This window comes from Colletotrichum scovillei (genome assembly GCF_011075155.1).
Source record: "Colletotrichum scovillei strain TJNH1 chromosome Unknown Contig00002, whole genome shotgun sequence".
Classification (NCBI taxonomy): domain Eukaryota; kingdom Fungi; phylum Ascomycota; class Sordariomycetes; order Glomerellales; family Glomerellaceae; genus Colletotrichum; species Colletotrichum scovillei.
This window is the reverse complement of record NW_023336260.1, coordinates 1,365,820-1,384,528: the sequence shown is the minus strand read 5'-3', so window position 1 is coordinate 1,384,528 and position 18,709 is coordinate 1,365,820. Positions and strand designations below refer to the sequence as shown.

The 18,709-nt window shown below is 50.0% G+C and overlaps 8 protein-coding genes across 8 annotated transcripts; 3 read left to right on the top strand and 5 right to left on the bottom strand.

The window, feature by feature from the left end:
• Nucleotides 1-143: 143 nt before the first annotated feature.
• HER10_EVM0000545 (alanyl-tRNA synthetase) lies at nucleotides 144-1,148 on the bottom strand (the record flags this gene model as incomplete). The annotated part of the gene is made up of 1 exon (XM_035470321.1): nucleotides 144-1,148. Exon 1 carries the CDS (start codon nucleotides 957-959, stop codon nucleotides 144-146), a length of 816 nt encoding a protein of 271 aa, XP_035336819.1. The 5' UTR covers nucleotides 960-1,148.
• A 909-nt stretch (nucleotides 1,149-2,057) lies between these two features.
• Nucleotides 2,058-2,834, bottom strand: HER10_EVM0001075 (uncharacterized protein; the record flags this gene model as incomplete). Its single annotated transcript, XM_035470836.1, has 2 exons — nucleotides 2,058-2,617; nucleotides 2,681-2,834. The coding sequence occupies 2 exons, from the start codon at nucleotides 2,832-2,834 to the stop codon at nucleotides 2,058-2,060; spliced, it is 714 nt and encodes a 237-aa protein (XP_035336856.1).
• A 2,330-nt stretch (nucleotides 2,835-5,164) lies between these two features.
• Nucleotides 5,165-6,155, top strand: HER10_EVM0012897 (uncharacterized protein; the record flags this gene model as incomplete). Its single annotated transcript, XM_035482276.1, has 2 exons — nucleotides 5,165-5,201; nucleotides 5,254-6,155. 2 exons carry the CDS (start codon nucleotides 5,165-5,167, stop codon nucleotides 6,153-6,155), a joined length of 939 nt encoding a protein of 312 aa, XP_035337829.1.
• A 4,081-nt stretch (nucleotides 6,156-10,236) lies between these two features.
• On the top strand, nucleotides 10,237-11,570 carry HER10_EVM0005516 (uncharacterized protein; the record flags this gene model as incomplete). The annotated part of the gene is made up of 5 exons (XM_035475130.1): nucleotides 10,237-10,328; nucleotides 10,399-10,561; nucleotides 10,646-10,731; nucleotides 10,854-11,184; nucleotides 11,250-11,570. The coding sequence occupies 5 exons, from the start codon at nucleotides 10,237-10,239 to the stop codon at nucleotides 11,568-11,570; spliced, it is 993 nt and encodes a 330-aa protein (XP_035337212.1).
• A 543-nt stretch (nucleotides 11,571-12,113) lies between these two features.
• Nucleotides 12,114-13,121, bottom strand: HER10_EVM0003391 (zinc-binding oxidoreductase; the record flags this gene model as incomplete). The annotated part of the gene is made up of 1 exon (XM_035473068.1): nucleotides 12,114-13,121. One exon carries the CDS (start codon nucleotides 13,119-13,121, stop codon nucleotides 12,114-12,116), a length of 1,008 nt encoding a protein of 335 aa, XP_035337054.1.
• A 513-nt stretch (nucleotides 13,122-13,634) lies between these two features.
• On the bottom strand, nucleotides 13,635-14,681 carry HER10_EVM0013201 (kelch repeat-containing protein; the record flags this gene model as incomplete). Its single annotated transcript, XM_035482565.1, has 1 exon — nucleotides 13,635-14,681. One exon carries the CDS (start codon nucleotides 14,679-14,681, stop codon nucleotides 13,635-13,637), a length of 1,047 nt encoding a protein of 348 aa, XP_035337850.1.
• A 726-nt stretch (nucleotides 14,682-15,407) lies between these two features.
• On the bottom strand, nucleotides 15,408-16,770 carry HER10_EVM0007798 (uncharacterized protein; the record flags this gene model as incomplete). Its single annotated transcript, XM_035477342.1, has 2 exons — nucleotides 15,408-16,607; nucleotides 16,705-16,770. 2 exons carry the CDS (start codon nucleotides 16,768-16,770, stop codon nucleotides 15,408-15,410), a joined length of 1,266 nt encoding a protein of 421 aa, XP_035337391.1.
• Nucleotides 16,771-17,396: 626 nt separating this feature from the next.
• HER10_EVM0000654 (uncharacterized protein) lies at nucleotides 17,397-18,419 on the top strand (the record flags this gene model as incomplete). The annotated part of the gene is made up of 3 exons (XM_035470426.1): nucleotides 17,397-17,571; nucleotides 17,659-17,907; nucleotides 17,989-18,419. The coding sequence occupies 3 exons, from the start codon at nucleotides 17,397-17,399 to the stop codon at nucleotides 18,417-18,419; spliced, it is 855 nt and encodes a 284-aa protein (XP_035336828.1).
• Nucleotides 18,420-18,709: the final 290 nt, after the last annotated feature.

Genomic DNA, 18,709 nt, shown 5'->3' with positions numbered 1-18,709 from the left:
TGGACTCTAAGCTGAAGTCCACATGAACCAAGAGATATTCTAGCGAGGAGAATAACTTCCCTCTCAAGTATCATGACATACCGTCTAACGTCTATTATTCATGCGTCCATGCGATTCTAATCTTCATAAATCTTTGACAACCCTTATTTCACCGCGTAGCTGACCTTTGACTTCCCTTTACTCCTTGAAATCTTCTTCACGACAGTTTCCCCGCACAAATCTGTCGTGTCGACGTGCGTACCACCGCAAGGGTACACCTCGGCGCCCACAATCTCCACAACTCGGAACTTCTCCCCGGGCGGCGCAAGACTCCGGTCCGGAATCAATCTCTCGAGCCCCCGCGCCCGAAAATCGTCCTCGTCCCAGAAATCGACCTTGACCGGCATCCTGGCCGCCAAGAACTCATCTACCTTGCCCTGGATCGGCTCCTTCCACTTCCCATCAATGAGGCCCTGAAACTCGCATGATGCCGAGTCCGGGAAATGCGACGCCTTGAGCTCGTCGAAGCCCTCGACTTCCTTCTCGAGGAGGTGCCGCACCGCTGCGCCGAGGACGTGTCCTGCTGTATGAAGGCGGGAGTACAGCAGCCTCTTCTCGACGTCGATGGCTTGCTCTACTTCGTCGCCCTCTTTGAATATCGCGTCGCCGTTGAAGCGTCCGAAATGCAGTACCTGGCCGTCGCGTACGGCGTCCATGCGTACAGAGTTGACGGCGAAGGAGGAGCCTGCGGTGGCGGTCATGGAGCCGACGTCGGAGGGCTGGCCGCCGCCTTGGGGGTGGAAGATTGTTTGTTCCGTTACGACTACGTGATCTTGGTCGCTTCCATCTTTAAAGAGGCCGCGGTTGGCTTCTTCGAGGTCTGCAAAGGGGCGGATGGCGGTGACGATGGTCTTGAGGGTGGTGAGTTTCGCGTTGTGCTGGAAGGCCAGGTATGTTCTGGCTGCTGCTGTCGATGCCATCGTTGTGTCTGTGTCTGTATATATGTATGAATCCTTTCTGTTCTGATGGCGATCTGGAAATGGAATTCTATGAGACAATTTCAATGTCTGGATAAGCGCCTATGATAGCTCTATAAGACTGGTGAGTAGTTGCGATGTCCCTTCTTCTTGGCTGTTCTAACCGGTTCTAAGGCCGGCGGGTTGACATGAAGGGCGCGCGAGTGATGATGAAATGTGGTCCGAAATGCACTTTGGTAACATCAGATGGGGCCTCGGAGCGGCGCGTGCGCGCTCTCTCAAAGAGATTGACAGGGATTGGTTTTCTCGCCCCCCTAAGAGGGGCTTTAAGAGCCGCCGTCCACTTAACCTCTCTAAATATTGAGCCAGGTTATCAACTGATTGTAGAACAAGTAGAGCCAACACAAGCTTTGCTGATGAGAAGTGGACGAGAAAACTAGGCACGCCTTGTGCTCAAATTCCAGAATGACGGTCGCATGGTTCTTTCTTCGTACATCTTCGGCGGTCGCCGCACCCACGCAGGAAGACGATAGAGATAGTGGCGAAGCACCCTATTCTTGCGTCCGGTTGCTCACCTTTGGGTTGCTGATTTAGAGTGATGAGATGAGACTTGGGTGTTTTCAGCGTAGGCGGGGTGAGCAGCAGTCTGATTTTGCCCTGGGAAACGCCTTGACAGCTCAGGCCCCTTGACAACCTACTTACGCGTGATGCCCACTGAACAATCGCATCAACTAAGCCATGCTAGAATCAGGTAATCAAGAACAAAGCCTAGGTATCTCAAAACGTCTCTTTTGTGAGTGAAAGCTATGCGCTGTGAGAGAAAATTTATATATGACTGTAGCTAATACTTTCAGGAATCCTGTCCTGCACGTAGATATTGGAGCATTCCAAATGTAGTTCGGCGCGTTCATAGCATCTGGCCCGCATGAAGGCGGACCGATCGTAGAGGATTGCGACAACACTTCGTTTGCTACAAAAACTATCTCAAAAAACCTCTTGATCACATATTTCCCTGAGAATTGAGTGAAACATTGACAATTCGAACTTCCAGCCTGTTACAATCCGTATACTTGTTGTTGGTTCAAACCATTCTTAAGCTACTCAGCCATGATGATTGCCTCCTTTCGAAGCCTTCGAGGCCTTAGATGCCTTCGAATTGGCGGATTCGACTGAATGCCATGAGCTGAGGGAATTCTTGCCGTTTTGACCTATGTCGCCTCTGTCCTGACGCAGGTGATTCAAATCGTGCTGATAGTCATCCTCTTTACTATTGACTTCGCCTCTTGATGCCCTTGAGCCTGGGAGATTTGGCGCGTTCCGCTGCTTTTCTTTTAGCTCCTTGCTCTGTTGGGAGCGGTGAGAGTCTAAGGAGTTCTGGCAATTTCTACCACATTTATTGGCATTGGCTTTGTCAAGGTTGTTGATGTATTTTGCGTCGTCTGGCCGTAGTTGATCTCTATGAAACTTCTTGTCGTCGGCCTTTACTTCAGCTTTCGTCGGCTTCTTATTTGCTCTTGGGACGATTGAGAAATCATTATTGGGAGAGACGTGAGCGATCTCCTTGTCATAGTGTTGATTGGACATCCCAGCATCTTCGGGGTCTAAGCCGAGGGCATCAACCACAGCCTCATCCCTAATTTGAAGGTCTGGCTGATCTGTGACTAAGATATCAGAATCAGTTGAAAAGGTCTTAGGCTAGGAACTTGAGGCTTTTTCAACTTTACCTTCTTCCCCTACTTTGATTTTGATATTGTTCGTGTGCATGCCATTTCTGAATGATGGCGCCGAGTCGTAGGAGAGATCGGGGGAGACTACAATGGGATGTGCGGCTACAGAGGCTGCAAGGGTCTCCAAGAGGACGATAATAACGAAGTACATGTTGTGGAACTGGCCTTCACCTGGTCGTAAGATAAGAATGTAAGGCAGTGGGGTGCTAAAGATGACTTGCAGAGATAAAGGATCAACACGATGTCTTCAAGCGGGCTTAATGCTGCTTAAATTTGTTTCGCAGAACATTGTCTCAGATTGGGAAAGATAGCTTTCACTTGTGGCATGACTCGCTCTCATTCGAACGTGGAAAGTATCGACTCAGAGAACAGTTAGACATCCGGTTAAGATTTATATTAGCGCAGATATTGAGTTAAGCTAGAGCTTTTGTGTTGTTCCTTACATAGTAGATAGAGTTAAGCAAGAGAAGTGAGGCTAACATGCGGCATTTTTAAGGAGCAAAACTTGCTGAACTCGAATTATTAGCATGGAAACTAGTTTTCTGGCAAGCTTTCAGGGCAATTGTGGTTGCGAGGCTGGTCTGCCCTTTTCGGGGTCGAAGCCTTGAGGGATGAGCTGGTTGAGAAATCCATAGAAGTTGAGATAGGCAAATTACCCCTCTCCAACCCATTGTCCACCAATGATCCTCGTGAACTCAATTCTTCGCAGTACGCGTACGTCCCTAAGCAGTCGGCACCTTAGAACTCAACCAGATCCCTACCCTCACTCCGCGCGCCATCAATACCATCACAGACGAGCGAAGACACACCGCGTGAAGTGTGACGCGGCCGGCAACTTTGTAAGTGGCCAGGTAATGAGCCGATAAATCGCACTGTGTGCTCCCCGATGATGACTTGGAGCTTGGGTGTCACTGAGGCGGGGTGATGGATGTACTGGGAAGGGCCCGCGCTTAAATCTGTGATTTGAACCTCATACCTTACTTTCACCAACCCGCAGATAGGGAAGGGATAAACTTATGCCTGTATGCAGAATCGTAAGTGCATTTGGCACCCTTCATCGGCCGTTCAGAACCGGCCGTCAAAGACCCAGATCAGTGTTTAGGCTCAAACCCTTATTTTAAGCCTCACAAGCCATATGATCTTAGCTGTGAGCGTATGATTCTTGCATGATGCTGAGTTCACGCGCACTTGTGCGGAAATGGCCCTAACAATGGGTGCTTCCCAAATACTGCATTCCCAATGTATGCACCTAGCAAGGCCTCTAGAGCCCAGATGTCGCTGGTTCAATTCCAGTTACCGGCACACAAAATCCTTGTCTCATGAATCTGGGGCCTGTAACGACCACCCTGATCGCACGATCTAAGGGAGGCCGAAAACCTGGCTGCAGCTTAATATCAGAGTGGCAGAAAGGTTGAGACGATCATGATGCTGATAGCCCATACCAACACTGCTATTGAAGAATCCGACATGATTGTTATGTTGACCACATTTGCAACATGATCACCAAGCGACACCATCTTACCACGGTGGGACCTTACGCGGACTAAATTCAACGGCAAGCTCACCGTAGTACTGGCAGCAGCATACCTTACGCAGAGCAGTAAACACCAGAAACGCGGGAGCGGTTGATATAAACCCTGAGGAAGACCAGAGATTTTGCTAAAGCGCCTAGTCCCGTCGGGGAGGAGAAAAGAGAAAGTTTCGGGCATTAAATGACTTGAATCCGATCTAACGGTACAGGGTTGCTTGAAGACCCTGTCAAAGGCGGGCCTTAATCACTTTTGCTGGTGGACGTGACACAGCTGACCCGGCTTTGGTGTCCAATTTCCAGTCTTGGCCTCGCTAATAGCAGCCACTGGGATGTTCTCAGTCAGCTTGAACTCCTCGATTATCAACGGCTTCATATCTCCATGGAGTGACCCATGAATGGATGTTGAGCCAGGATAAACCAGGAAGCAGATCATAATGGCCATACGCTGTTGATCGAGCCAAGAATTGCCGTGGAGGCTGAGAGACAGGTTCCTTCGAGATTTGTGACCCCCTCCGGAGGAAGAGAAAGACATGTTCCGCCGATAGGCCCATGTAAATGCTTTCAAATTCCACATCATTGAATCGCTTAACGCCCGAGTGACGTATGATTCGGATTCGCGGAAAGGCGCGGGCTTGGCTATGCGAGTACAATCGAAAGAGGAAATAGAATCTCAAACTACATGTATGTCTTAGCATGCGGAACTCATAACAAGATCAGATTGATGCTTCCGATGCTGAGAGTGGTCCTGTATTCCGTTCCACAATACTTGTGGCCAACTTGTCATCGGCACGGGCCGAGTACAGCATTTGTTCCACCACCCAGGAAGTGGCTCATGAATCAAGGGACGAACGCCCTGAGTACATATACTGCAGAGGATACCCTGACAGACTATTCATCACTATTGCCAGAAATCCCACAGGCACGTTTAACGCAAGAAAACAGCCGGCAGAATGTCACAAGCCAAGCGGACGGTACAATCAGATAAAGGTAATGTTTTCTTCCCAAGCATTGAGTCTCACCAACGTTGACATTTCTCAAGTCTGGGCTAGTCTCATCACAAACACGAGTTACCTTCCCGGGCTTCTGACATTACATCATGCCCTCCTGGCCTCAAATACAAAGTACCCCTTCATCGCTCTTCACACAGACTGCTTTCCCGAGGAGGGCCGCGCCGCCATTGCTGCCAGGGGGATACCCCTCCAACGGGTTCCACGACTAAGCCCTTCGAACACAAGAGACTACTCAAGCGAGCCACGTTTTGAAGACACATGGACCAAACTGACCGTCTTCTCTCTCACCGCGTATAGCCGAGTCGTCCTCTTAGACTGCGACATGCTCGTGCGCAAGAACATGGACGAGTTGATGCTGCTGCCACTGAATCCCGCCGGCACCACCATCACTACCGGAACAAAGGTCTTCGCTGCCGGTCACGCGTGCACCTGCAACCCTCTTAAGAAGCCTCACTATCCGGCGAGCTGGGTCCCGGCCAATTGTCCGTTTACATCTCACCACACCGACCCCGATGCAGCCCAGACCAACGGCAAGGATCTCACTCAGCAGCCACTTGGGCTCCTGAACAGCGGTCTTCTCGTCGTAGTCCCCTCTGAAGACCAGTACGAGGCGATAGTAGACTGTGTCAAGAGCGCACCTGCAGAGTGGGTATTCCCTGATCAGGACCTCCTCGCCAATTTGTTTCGTGGACGATGGGTGGGGTTGCCGTACGTTTACAACGCACTAAAGACTCTGAGATGGAACGGCGTGCACGATGCTATTTGGAGGGATGAGGAGGTCAAGAACATTCACTACATCCTTAGCCCCAAACCTTGGGCTGATCATGAAGGTGATACATCGGACCACGACGAGTCTCATCAGTGGTGGTGGGCGGCGGACAGGAAGCGCAGGGCACGGGAGGACGCTGATGGGATCTCTGATGGGTATTGAAACATGCCACAGAATAACCAATTGGAGTTTTTGCATATGCCATTGACAATAGGTCGTCATTATAATTATTTGCAAATCTGTCAAGCTTCGGATGGTATTGTTACGCAACCGAATACCTGTGCACCCGAAACACAGACGAATAAGAGCAAGTATGTGAAGACGCTAGGAAACTACATTCCTTGTAAGTGAACAGCATCTGATTTTGTTCCACAGACATCAGTAGCATTGATAAATAGATGATCCCCAGGTGGTTTTATTGTTTGCTTAGTGAGCCAAGGTGCGATGGCCCTATTTGTTTATATGTTGTACACCTGAGTCAACAATCTCTGTTTCTCTAGGTACTTAAGAGGAGAAAAGTGTCTACTACTGTAGCTTGCCTGACTTATCGTAAGTCCTTTGGTTGGGTGCCGCAGTTTTCACATCATATGCCCAAGGTGTGTTGTGGGTTGCTGGGTTTGAGTTAGATATTTACTTAGCCAAGCACTTGCTAATTACTGGCTTTCTTGATCGCACGTATGATAACTACCCCTATTACTTGGGTAGGCTCTAACGTTCCTAGTCGCAAAACTGCCGTAATTTTGACAAGTTGTCCTCTATGTGAAATTGGCCTAGCGCACGCCAAGCCATATCTTGTCGCTGTGAGCTTAAAGGTCTTGTCCGTAGCTTTCGCCAGCTCCATCGGTGTTGTTATTGGATCAACTGTATCTCCTAGTCTAAACGCGCGGCCGGACTTCGACCGATCGTTGCTGAACACAGCCAGATTTGCCAATGCCAGACGCAGCCAAGCCAAGGCTGGTACCGTATACTTGGGAGGCTGCTGCGTTGGAGACCATTCGGAGTTGGGTATGCATGTATTTCGTATTCTGCATGGAAGCCTAAAAGTCAATGGAAGATTCAGACGATGATGATCAGTATCGACTTGGATGCTATGGTGACGAGAGAGCACGAGAAGCTTTGCGGGCTAGGAGAGCGGGACCGAAGAAAGTTTAAGGAGGTCGTTGCCAGAGCTGCTGGCTTCTATTGATGCGGTAGTAATCGATTGTAATAACCTGGAAATACCTTAAGCATAAGTGAATACAAGTGGGTTTCTGTGAATATCTGAAAAATAAACTCCTCTATCCTGTGAACTCCGGAATGGAGTATTGATCACACCGGTAGGTATTTCTGAATAGTAAAGCTGAGTGGCGCTCGTGATAAAATAAAGAAATTAGCCTGAAATCAACAAGGTGTTACATAGCAAAGATGGTGTCAGGCGATGGCATTCCTCTGTTGCCACACAACAACCATGATCTTTGCTTCAATACCAGAGAATCCATGTGATTTTCACTTGCCGCTGTCGGGGTTTATGATGGTTGAAATATTGTCGGTCTGAAATTCTTCACCCCATACACCCCTACGTTGCTGACTCAGAGGGGTCGTCCAAATTGGGCTTGTGAGTGGTTGCGGCAAAGTTTTTATGCGCCATATCAACCGCCAAGACCAAAAGAAGCGAGGCTTTTCCCGCCTTCAAACGATCGATACTGGATGTTAAATGCATCCGTTAGTCGATGTGAGTGTAATGTAGCATACACTAGGTTCTTACATCGGGTGGATTTAAGCTTCATCTCCGCTGGCTGTCAGCAATGCCGCCGGAAGAACTACCTACAGTCGGTCTCGGTTTGACAGAAGCTTCAAGCACGGACCGGCGTCCGGCAACCGGCCGCTGCAGGGGTTTATTTTAGAAGCTTGTATCCGTAGGTACTCCATTAGGCTCACCTTAGCCGGCCTTTTTCCTCGTGGGGGAACAGGAGAAAGATTTAAGCGCAAATCTCGGCCTCTCGCCGAAGACATGCCGCTTCGATCCTTGGCGACTAACAACCGCGCGGTCGGTTGTAGTCAGATCTCCAGGCAGTAGTCTCCATGCCTACCGTGGAACCTATAAACCTTGCCAATTCTAAAGCAGCAATGGTAATTGAAAACTTAGAAAGCAGCTTTCGAATCGCGTCTAATGGTGTGCATGTTGGTACACTCCTTCAGCTCGGTCTCTCCGTCCCCGATGCCTTTTAAAGGTGCATGGCACGATTCGCCATAGATCACTGATCTTTTGCGTCTATGAGTCTGTGACGCGACCTCAAAGTAGCGAGGCCGGCAATGAGGCCCTGGAAGACATATTGATAATATTGAGGAGTGCGTCATCCTAGGTGACGATAGCACTGAGGGTCTATAACTGACTTCGGTATATCGCCCGGCTTGGTGCGCTAAGCTTGCAACCTCGGACTAGTTGGTGACGCGGTCTGTAAGGGTTACATCGCGGCCATTGTTCAATCGTCAGTGTTGCCAATGCTCGTTTCTTTCTTTTTCAAATATCTCCCCGCTAGAGTGGAGCTGACGTCGGATGAACTATGGATTCACTGCGAGCTATGTGGTCGTGCTTCATGAAACAGGCTGCCGAAAGGGAAATGTGATATTCTTTCTTGCACATAAGCAATGGTGAGGTCTAGGCTTTCCTGAAGCCCTTTGCGTACGCTTTAACTCTACTATCAAGGATGGCTCCGGACAGTTAACCTATCAACATCTTACAAAAGCGTAGGTCAGCATAGTAGTAAGGAGCAGGAAAGGGGGCGGAAGGGGTGAGCCTGGCAGGGGCGGGGCGGGGCGGATATGGGTCCGTGTTTGTCATGAAATGCGCGTATCCGCGGGGTTCCCGTTCACAGCATGGACTAAATAGGTCTTCCATAGGCCTCTAGTGATTATCGAGGTGTAAAGTTAGAATAATTGCTATATTCATATGGCAGCTTCCCTTTGGAGGAACTCTCCTATCTAAGACGAAGCCTGATCAGTGCGTTGGGTTGGGAAATGCTAGGTCTTGATTACTGATATCCCCGAAAAAAAACATTGTGTCCAGTGATACTTTGTAGGAATATTGATGCCCCTGCACGTTCTTATTGGGAACCACGGATATACTTAGTTAGAGTACGGCCCGACCATGGCCCACTACAAAAGGTGTGCTTGCATGCCTTCGGATGTACCCGTGGCCGCGGGAGAGGATCTCAGGCACCGCCTCCACGAAGAAAAGCTTAAAAGCCAAGAGTCGACACGGAGTAAAGTAGCATATGACTCGCTCTGCGTGCTCGAAGGGTAGAGATCGGAGGGATTACAAAGCTGACTGTGAAGATTAGATTAAGGTGTTCAGGGGTAAGGTAGTTATCACAACAGAGAATTGACGAGCGGACGGAGTGCGGCAAGTGCCACAGATTGCAACATCTTGAACCCACTTCGAGAACGCAATCTCCGCCACGGTGGCGGAGTACGTTCTTATTTTCAATGGTATGCCCGGACGTTAGCCGCGGTCAGTTTGACATCTTATGGTTATTGCGGCATGTTGACCAACTACCAGGTCACCTACCTACCTATACTAGAACTGCATGAGGGTCCCAATGTGTAAAGTAGACAAGGTTGCTCTAGTAGCAGTCCACACTTCCTCAATTAACATGACGAACCAGATGTTGATTTCGCCAGGAACATTGGGCCCACGACCTTGTGCTTGCCATATCGATTTAAAACTGAGCCGCACTAGTCTATACTCAGCATCGGACTACGCGTCCTAGACTTGAATCAGGACAGCGACTCGTGTAATGTAGCATTCTAAGTGATGGAATAATATCTCCAGAAGGCCTTATCTCTGTCCCCTAGTGGAATGCAGCTAGAAGTGCGGGTAAGGAGATGTGCCTCGGTGGGGGTAATGGGTGCTCTACCTTATGCAGCACGGGGGTCTCGGTCGGCCTTAACCGACTTGGCGTATTGCGCCATGCTCAGGTATGCAACCACAGCAAGTCGAATGGAGGTTGACTGCTGGGCAGCTTATTCTTGGCCAGAAATGACCCAGGTAGACGGAATGCCTTGATGAAGTCTGTACACTAGGATGTGATCTTGATAAATAGATGTTGATCTGTCCCAAGACGTAGATATTCTTTTTCCAGGCAAGCTCACAGTCTTTACTACGATTACCACTAAGCTTCACTCATTCTTTTACCACAAGTCATTCTTTACAGTCACTCTTTTTATCTCTTTAAAGTTAGAAGATATTCGCCCACCAGCAAAAATGCCCTCCCTATTGTCCACAGCCATCACCATTTTGGCTGCGTCTCAGGGGGTTCTAGCAGCCTGCACTAACCCTTCCGTCCGCAAATCTTGGTTGGTACCACCCTCTTCGCCTTAGAAAACGAGGCTATGAAGAGGAAGTTCGCTGACACGAAATCAACAGGTCCGCTCTGACTGACGATGAGAAGACTTCGTACATTAGCGCGACCCTCTGCTTGATGGACCCTGCCCAGGCTCCTGCCAAGACCGGGTATGCTGGCTCCACGACTCGCTGGGAAGAACTCCAGGCTGCCCACGTCTCTCAGGCTCAGTTTGTTCACTCTGTTGTAAGTGTTCAGAACCATTAAGCGTCGAGTAAATAGGCGGGTACACGATCATAGACGAAGGCTAATGCAGAGGTTGTTGTTTAGGGCGCCTTCTTCCCCTGGCACCGTTGGTACATGACAGTCCAGGAGAAGCTCCTCCGCGATGAGTGCGGCTACACTGGCCCCATGCCGTAAGTGACTCGTGACAAACCAGTTCCTCCCTTTTGCATTAAAGGCTCTTCTCTGGGCTTGACATAGATGCATCATGACCATACGTAGGCGATATTGTTACTAACGAGTGGGCCACATGCAGATACTGGGACGAACAGGCTGAGCAAGCCGTCCTCCCCTTGGAGAATGCGAGCATCCTCAACGCCAGCGCCACGGCCGGCTTCGGCTCCGCTTCTCTCGACGCGAACGGCTGCGTCATTGATGGACCCTACACCAATGTTAGACTGACTCTCGACACCGAGCTCAACCGTGTCGCCCCTGTGTGCCTGAGCCGTGACTTCAAGCAGAAGGAGTACGACCAGGTCGCTCAGAAGATCATCGATGCATGCATGGCTCTTGAGGACTACGTGAATCTGAACAACTGCCTGGGTGCCTCCCCTCACACTGGTGGCCACTACGCCATCGGCGGTACTGTAAGCGACTGTTCCATTCTCACAACGCGCACCTTTTATTTCATGAGACTAATCATATCCCTCAGATGGACGACCCCTCTCTCTCACCCGGCGATCCGCTCTTTTTCCTTCACCACACCAATCTGGACCGTCTCTGGTGGCAGTGGCAGGCCCAGAACGAGTCCCGTCTGACTGATATTGGCGGTAACAACGTCGCTCAGGGTTTCTTCTGGTCCAGCGTGCAACCCTCCTCCCTCGGTGTCAACGCATTCCTGCCCTACTTCAACGACAATGGCAATGAGACCACACTCGACCACGTCATGTGGATGGCTGGTATCGCCGAGAACATCACCATTGCTGAGGTTATGGACATCAAGAGCGATGCCATCTGCATCGAGTACCAGTGAGATTGCATGCAGTGTGCTCAGTATCTAGAGCGACTCGAACTAGCTTGTCATTTGGACTTGATAATTTAACTAGCTAGTACCTAAAGAAGTGGCGACGCGAAGATGGCTATAAGTTCCTAGTTGGGTTGAGCGATGGCAAAATGTAAGATATAGCGGATGGATATCATATAGACTGCTTTACTTCAACGAAAAATTTCTCAAACTCAATACCCCGTTCCAAAATATTGCTACTGAGACTTTGATGTTTTGGTCGATTAATCTTGTACAAAGTGCGCCTGAGTTCGACTCGTGAGACGAAAGAATCTAAGAACGATCGTGATGATGGGTTTTCGATGGCCACCCATACTTTACCATGGATGTTATACATGTCGTAAACGCCGTGCATGTTGATAATGATATCAGAAGACGATTGAAGTAATTAATACAAGATTCCGATGTTTCCCAGCCTACCTAGTGTAATTATGCGATTGTCTGTGCTACCTTACATGATTAAGAGAACCTGAATGGAGACCACCAGAAAATGAGGACCAGACTGACATTTCTTCAAGTCTTGTTCACATGAACGATAATCTTCCCCGTTGTACGTCCTTCCCTAAGCTTCGCATATGCTTTTGGTGCGTCACGCCACTCAAACTTTTCATCAATCAACACTCGCACCTTGCCGTCCACTATCAGCTTGCCAATCACTTCCAGATCCTCCTGGCTCGGCTTTACCCTCACGGACTGGAACTTCCTCTTTCCACCACCGAGAAATCCTGGCAACAGGCTTCTCCGCAACATGCCCACCATAGACTTCGACATACCAACCTGGGCAAATACTCCCTCGGACTTGAGGAAATGTGAGCAGCTATCGTACAGGCCCTCTGGACTGCCAACATTGTCCACAGCGATATCGAAGATACACCCCTTCCTTTTGAGTTCGGCAACAACGTTGAGCTTGCGGTAGTCGATAACTTCGTCCGCCCCGAGACGCTTACAAAGATCAACCTTTGCAGTCGAACACGATGCGACCACATAGGCCCCGGTGGCTTTTGCAAATTGGATGGTGAAGGAACCAACGCCCCCGCTTCCACCGTTGATAAAGACTTTGGAACCTGGCTTCAACAGCTCTTTCGGAAGCGACTGAAATGCCGTCAGCCCAGCAGTGCCTATAGCAGCTGCGTCGTCGGGGTCGACGCCCATAGGGAGGGGCGCAATGTTGGAGGAGGGAGCGACGAGGAGCTGGCCTAGACTACCAAATTGCGGGAGCTTGGTTCCGATGCTCAAGGCCCCAAAAACAACTTGACCCTCGGAGAATCCATCGGCACCGTTTTTGGACCGGATTCGGCCACAAAAGTCTGAGCCCGGAGTCGTGTTGGGCTGAATCATGAATTTGCCAAAAACGGGGATCTCGGGCAGCTTATATTCAACGGGGTTGATGCCCGCTGAGATGACTTCGATGAGGACATGGTCTTTGGGGAGGGATGATGCCTCTGGTGGCGTTGCGTTTTCGTTGAGAGTAAGGGAGTTTTCCAGAGTCTCCTTAATGGAGCTGTATTGCCAAGCTTGCATCTTTCCTCGTTAAATCGATGGGAAGCGTGCAATAGAATTTATGTGTTGTAATTTGATTCCAAGTCGGATGATGAGGTAGGAAACGTGAAGAAGTAGTATTTTGTCTCGCCAGCAAATTCGAGGTCATCAATCAATCGAGTGACAGACAGTAATCCATATATCATCTCAACTGATCTCGATACGGATAGATAGTGTCAGAATCAAAGTCCGCACTTAGTCCGTCGGATTGCAGGGGTTATTTAAGGTTATCTCGGGTTCGGATTGACCCCTGGTTGGAAAGCTTGTCCGCAGGGGCCTCGCACCCTTTGCTGCTTGAACCACTAGATGGAATTTAGCAGTAGACATCTTTTAGTTCCCATGGACAACCGGCGGATTTTGAGAAAAGAGGAAAGCGATTGATAGCTAGCTAAGATACTACTACTTTTCCCCGGGTTAGTCTCTAGGGGCATTGTCTGTTTACTAGCTCCGAAGGGAGCCAGAACGAGCAAAGCGGTTACTCCGACTTAATTCCCCTTACCAGCTAAGTGTGCTGGGGTGGAGAACCTCCATATTGTCAACGATGCCAAAGTCGCGAATGCCACCACCAGGCGTATAGACGCTCCCGTTGTACGCGACAGCCGCCATGCCGTGACGAGGTGTGTTCATCGGCTGAAGCTTCTCCCAGGAGTTGGCGCGTGCGTCATAAACCTCCGTCTCGTTAAACACAAACCCAGCCTCCGGGTCCAGGTTTCCTTCTCCTCCGAATGTGTAAATTCGTTGCCCGACGATAGCCACCGAGACACCGCCTCGAGGAGTGGGCATGCGCGCTCGCTCGCTCCATTTGAGCGTCTTGAGATCGAGGACGTAGACTGTGTCGCGGACTGCCGTCTGGCTACGGAATCGGCCGCCGACAACGTAAAAGTTATTTCCGATAACGCCGCCGCCGGCGTGCTCACGGCCTTCAGGTAGACTAGGCAATGACTCCCATTCCTTTGTGACGAAGTTGTAAGACGAAACAGTATCAACAGTCTCCTGGAGCCCATCTTCTCCAAGCTCTAGCAGACTGATGCCACCGGCAACAATAATCCTATCGCCAGTGACACCAAGGATGGAGCTGCCCCTCTCCGTGCCATTGGGCATGGGCGGGAGCTCAGTCCACACATTCGTCGCAGGATCATACTCGTAGCAATTGGGCAGTGCGTGGAAAGCCGCGCCGCCAGACAGCCCGCCGAGGATGTAGACCTTGCCATTGGCCGCAGCGGCATTGGCGTGGTTCATGGGGATCGGAAGCGGCGCGGCGAAGGACCATTCGTCTTTGGGGACGTTGTACACCTCCACAGAGTCGATTGTGGAAACACCCGTTGGCTGGCTTGCGTCGGGTTCGATGCCTGCGACAACGTAGATGTTGTCACCGACAGCAACAGCAGCGTGCTCCTGGCGGGGGCCTCCGACCAAGGGCTTGAGTACTTCCCACGTCTCGGTGGTTGATAAGGTGCACTTAGAAGGCGCAGGGGCGGCTGCTGACTGTCCGCTAAGGAGAGGCAGCAGAGCGATGCAGGAGGCAAGGTTTTTTCCCAACATGATGAAGTATATGAAAAGTTTCGACCCGAATGGTCAGAATGTGATGTTGTAGAGTGTATTCGTCTTATGTGATGACGGGATTGAAGAATGACCGGGAGAACTCTTCTACTAAATACACATTCTTTGCCCCTTTTTCTGGATATCGACACCTAGTATTTCAACTATTCCTCTCGTTACACTGTCAATACGATCGCCAAGGTCCACCGTCAGAAGTGAATAGATGTTCTCAACAGCACAGCCTCGTAGAGCTACAGCAGAGATGGCATCACGGATAGTGACAAGACTGAACCCCACGCATGACTGTCCAGAATCACCCTGTTCTCGGCAACTTCGAACTTTCCGTGTGGCTGAAATGAAGGTCCTGCATACATGCAAAGACGCATTCCAATGGTAGCGTCTTCATGTGAGCAGCGTGGTGTTTCGGGTTCGGGTTGACATTGGTCCTTGGCAAGATACAAATTCGTAAGTCTCCATGAATCGATACTCACGCCAGCTGACGCATCATAATTTCTACATTTCTTGGCCCCTTCTGTCTAATGCTCTCCAATCTGGACATTTGTAATCATACCATGTGTTGATTTAGGCAGCCAGCGGAGTACGAAGAACAAGGCCAATAGAATCTTTATTCGACTAAATACACGCCGCCAACAAGGCTATGGTAGGAGATATATTGCAATTTGAGGTATCTGAATCGAAACATGTACAGGGGTTGCCCGGTTGACCGTCTCATCCATCACTTGTCATTGCGAGATGTTCATTCTGACTAGCTAGTCCTGGTTTGACATAGCTTACGGGCCACTGTATCTCATCGTGCCAGTTTGGCGGAAGAGATCTCAAAATTGCGGCAATGAGATGGCACCCCCATTCTCTCATGAACCAAAATTGAGATCCCGCAGCATGGATAACGGTACAATAATGAGCAAGAACGACTAAAGACGCAGGTTCTTGAACGACAAGCAAGGCCATGAAGTTGTCACGCAGGATCATGGGCCAAGACACAGCGACGTTCAACTCGGGAGTCATAGACGATGCCCGCTCGATGCTATTCCGGAAACCCAAGACTGCTTCGCCAATAATGCTCTTGACCTCGGAATTCACGTCGTGCTGATCCAGCCCACCAGCCTGGATACGTGAAATATTATCTTGCAGCAGTGTTAGCAACTCGTTGCCGCCTAGATATGGATTGCATTTCATGAAGTCCTTCAATATGCCATGCCGCACATTTTCCCTAGCCGAGGCCAAGACACTGCTGACACCGCGGATGAGAGTGAAGACCTCTAGGATGTCGTCTACTTCTAGCTGACGCAGGGGGCTGTGTAGCGTCGGACCCGAGGCGGCGAAGGCGCCAATGAAGAGCAATGACGAGGCAGCGAAGAGAGCGTCGCAGTTCGCAGGAGTGACGTGCGAAATCTCATCCTGAACCCCACGAATTGCATGGTGTTGGTGCTGCAGCGCCGAAGATAGTTTCTCCTGACGCTGTTGTTGCTGCGTATGAGCTTGCGCGGAGGGAGACCCGAGTGGTCCCGAGCATGCTAGGTGAAAGGCGGCGACTGCGAGGATTTGATGCATGAGGTAGGGCGAGCCCGCAGCCACGGCTGGAACCTTGTCGCGCCAGGTGTGGAGGTTAGCCCCGGGCAAGGTGGCGGAGGTCACGGAGGTGAAGTGGTTCATCAAGCCGAGATCCGTCATCCAGGGGTAGGTATCTTCGGTCGCGGATCCGAGGGGAAAGTCTGCTCCTACGGAGGGCGGCGGCGTTATCGATGGGGCTCCTGGTGGAGTGCTCTTGGACGAGATGGTCGACGCGTCGTCTCTATGACCATCTAGTGCAGATATGTGGAGTTGAGGACCATTCTGGATGGAAGTTGGCGTTAGGCTACAATCTATCTGTAGTCTAACGCAAGCGCCACATGGCCGATTCTCATCGCACTGAAGCGAAGTCAGCCTTGGATCTGCTATTTGGTAGGAAAGATGGAAGGAAAAGTATGGGTCTTCTGGTACGAGACAAGACAACAACCCGACGCACCTTGACCTTTCTCTGTTTACAGTTAGAACAACCGTTGCGGGACTTCTTGTGTCCAATCCGTGGCATATTGGGATAGAGGCGCGATACACGACCAATTTCGGTGTCTGTTTTCGAATCTCAGCTCGATTCCGCAGAGAAGGTAGTTGGACTGGGGCGCCCGAACCCGAAGCCGACCGACCGCTCGTACATATTTATCTGTCCTTAGTGTGCCCATATTGTGTTGCGGAGATTTGATTTCTAAGAGCCGCGGACTTTCTAAGCTTAGACAGTGGCTGAATCAACACCCGCGACAGAAGCTTGTCAGTGCTAAACTTACACGTATTCGACGCAAGGACCACCTGTTACTTAAACATCAGCCAAGACTTAAGCCAAGAGATTGACAACTTCAATACACGAGATAATCTCGACAGCGCAGCAAGCATAGCCTCAATTATGGTTATGATGGATCTGCATGAAGAATTATCTATTTCAAATTCTTATCGAGGAATTGTAAAAGCGTGATTAGGAAATGCCAATGTCTTCGCCATATTTAAGTGACCGTAAGATGGGACAACATGCCGAGACTCCTTCACTTGTTCAGGAAAATACCTATCATTGCGACAACTTCAATTTCTCGTCGAAGACAGCATAGAACAGTGCTGATTTCCCTGAAGAAAGACTTTGATTATTCATCGCCCCAATCATCTAGAATCATGGACTCGCCAACAGATAACAGCCCAGGAGAATTCGTCTTCTACCACTATGACCCTTCTCTCCCAGCAGCATGCATCTTCATTGCCCTCTTTGGCATATCATCCGCGTTGCATCTTTTTCAGATGATCAAGCTTCGAGCCTGGTACTTTGTTCCATTCTTGATTGGCTGCTGCTGTAAGTGATAATCATCGATGCTAGTTCATGCCTCAATGGGTGCATCTTGCTCATCACCTCGCACTTGCTAACGTTTCGATGACACAGTTGAAATTGTGGGCTATGTAGGCCGGGCACTATCCGCAACAGAAACTCCGAACTGGTCGACGACCTCCTACACGATCCAGAGCCTGACGCTTCTTCTTGGGCCCGCGCTCCTTGCTGCGTCCATCTACATGGTCCTGGGCCGTCTCATTCGCTTCCTTGAGGCCGAGCACCTGGCTTTGATCAGAACAAAGTGGTTGACCAAACTGTTCGTTTTGGGCGATGTGATTTCTTTCGTGACGCAGGGCGCAGGTCTGTTTCCTCTTTTGCGGCTTTTCACCACTGAGGTACTTCTGAGCCGTGGATGGTTGGGCTAACACATACTTCCAACAGGCGGTGCAATCCTATCGCGAGCAAAATCTCTGTCAGACGTGAACCTCGGCGAAAACATCATCATCGCCGGCCTCGCGGTCCAAATTCTCTTCTTCGGAGGCTTTATCATCGTCACCTGTCTCTTCCACTATCGCATCAATCAGAATCCCACTGATCCCTGCAACTCTGCCTCCCTGCGCTGGAGACCGTTCCTCTGGATTCTGTATAGCGCAAGTCTTCTGATCATGATTCGGTCGGTTTTCAGGGTTGCCGAGTACGTCACCGGTAGCAATGGAGCGCTGATGGCAAGCGAGGTGTACATTTACATCTTCGATGCGGCGCTGATGTTCCTTGTTGCTGCCGTGTTCAATGTGTTCCATCCCGGTACCATCATCCAGACAGAGAACAAGTTAACGGCCATCTCGGAGAGCAGCGTGCCTCTCGATTTGTAGACTTTCACTTAGGTGATTTAGACGCTTGTTTACTGGCGCTCAATTTGGGACAACGGTGGAGATCCTTATGCTGAACGCTCTTGAAAGTGGGGGATATTCGTGGATATCGATAGGTTCAGCAAGTACCTACACTAAAGATCAATTTCTGTAATTAATGTTCCATGTAGGATTGGAAGTTCATACATACGTGTCATTCCCATCTACATTGGCACTTGCTTTACAGTCTTGGGCTGTTTTCTAGTAATACAAGTGTTCTCTCACAACTCGAAGGTAACTCACATGATCGACAA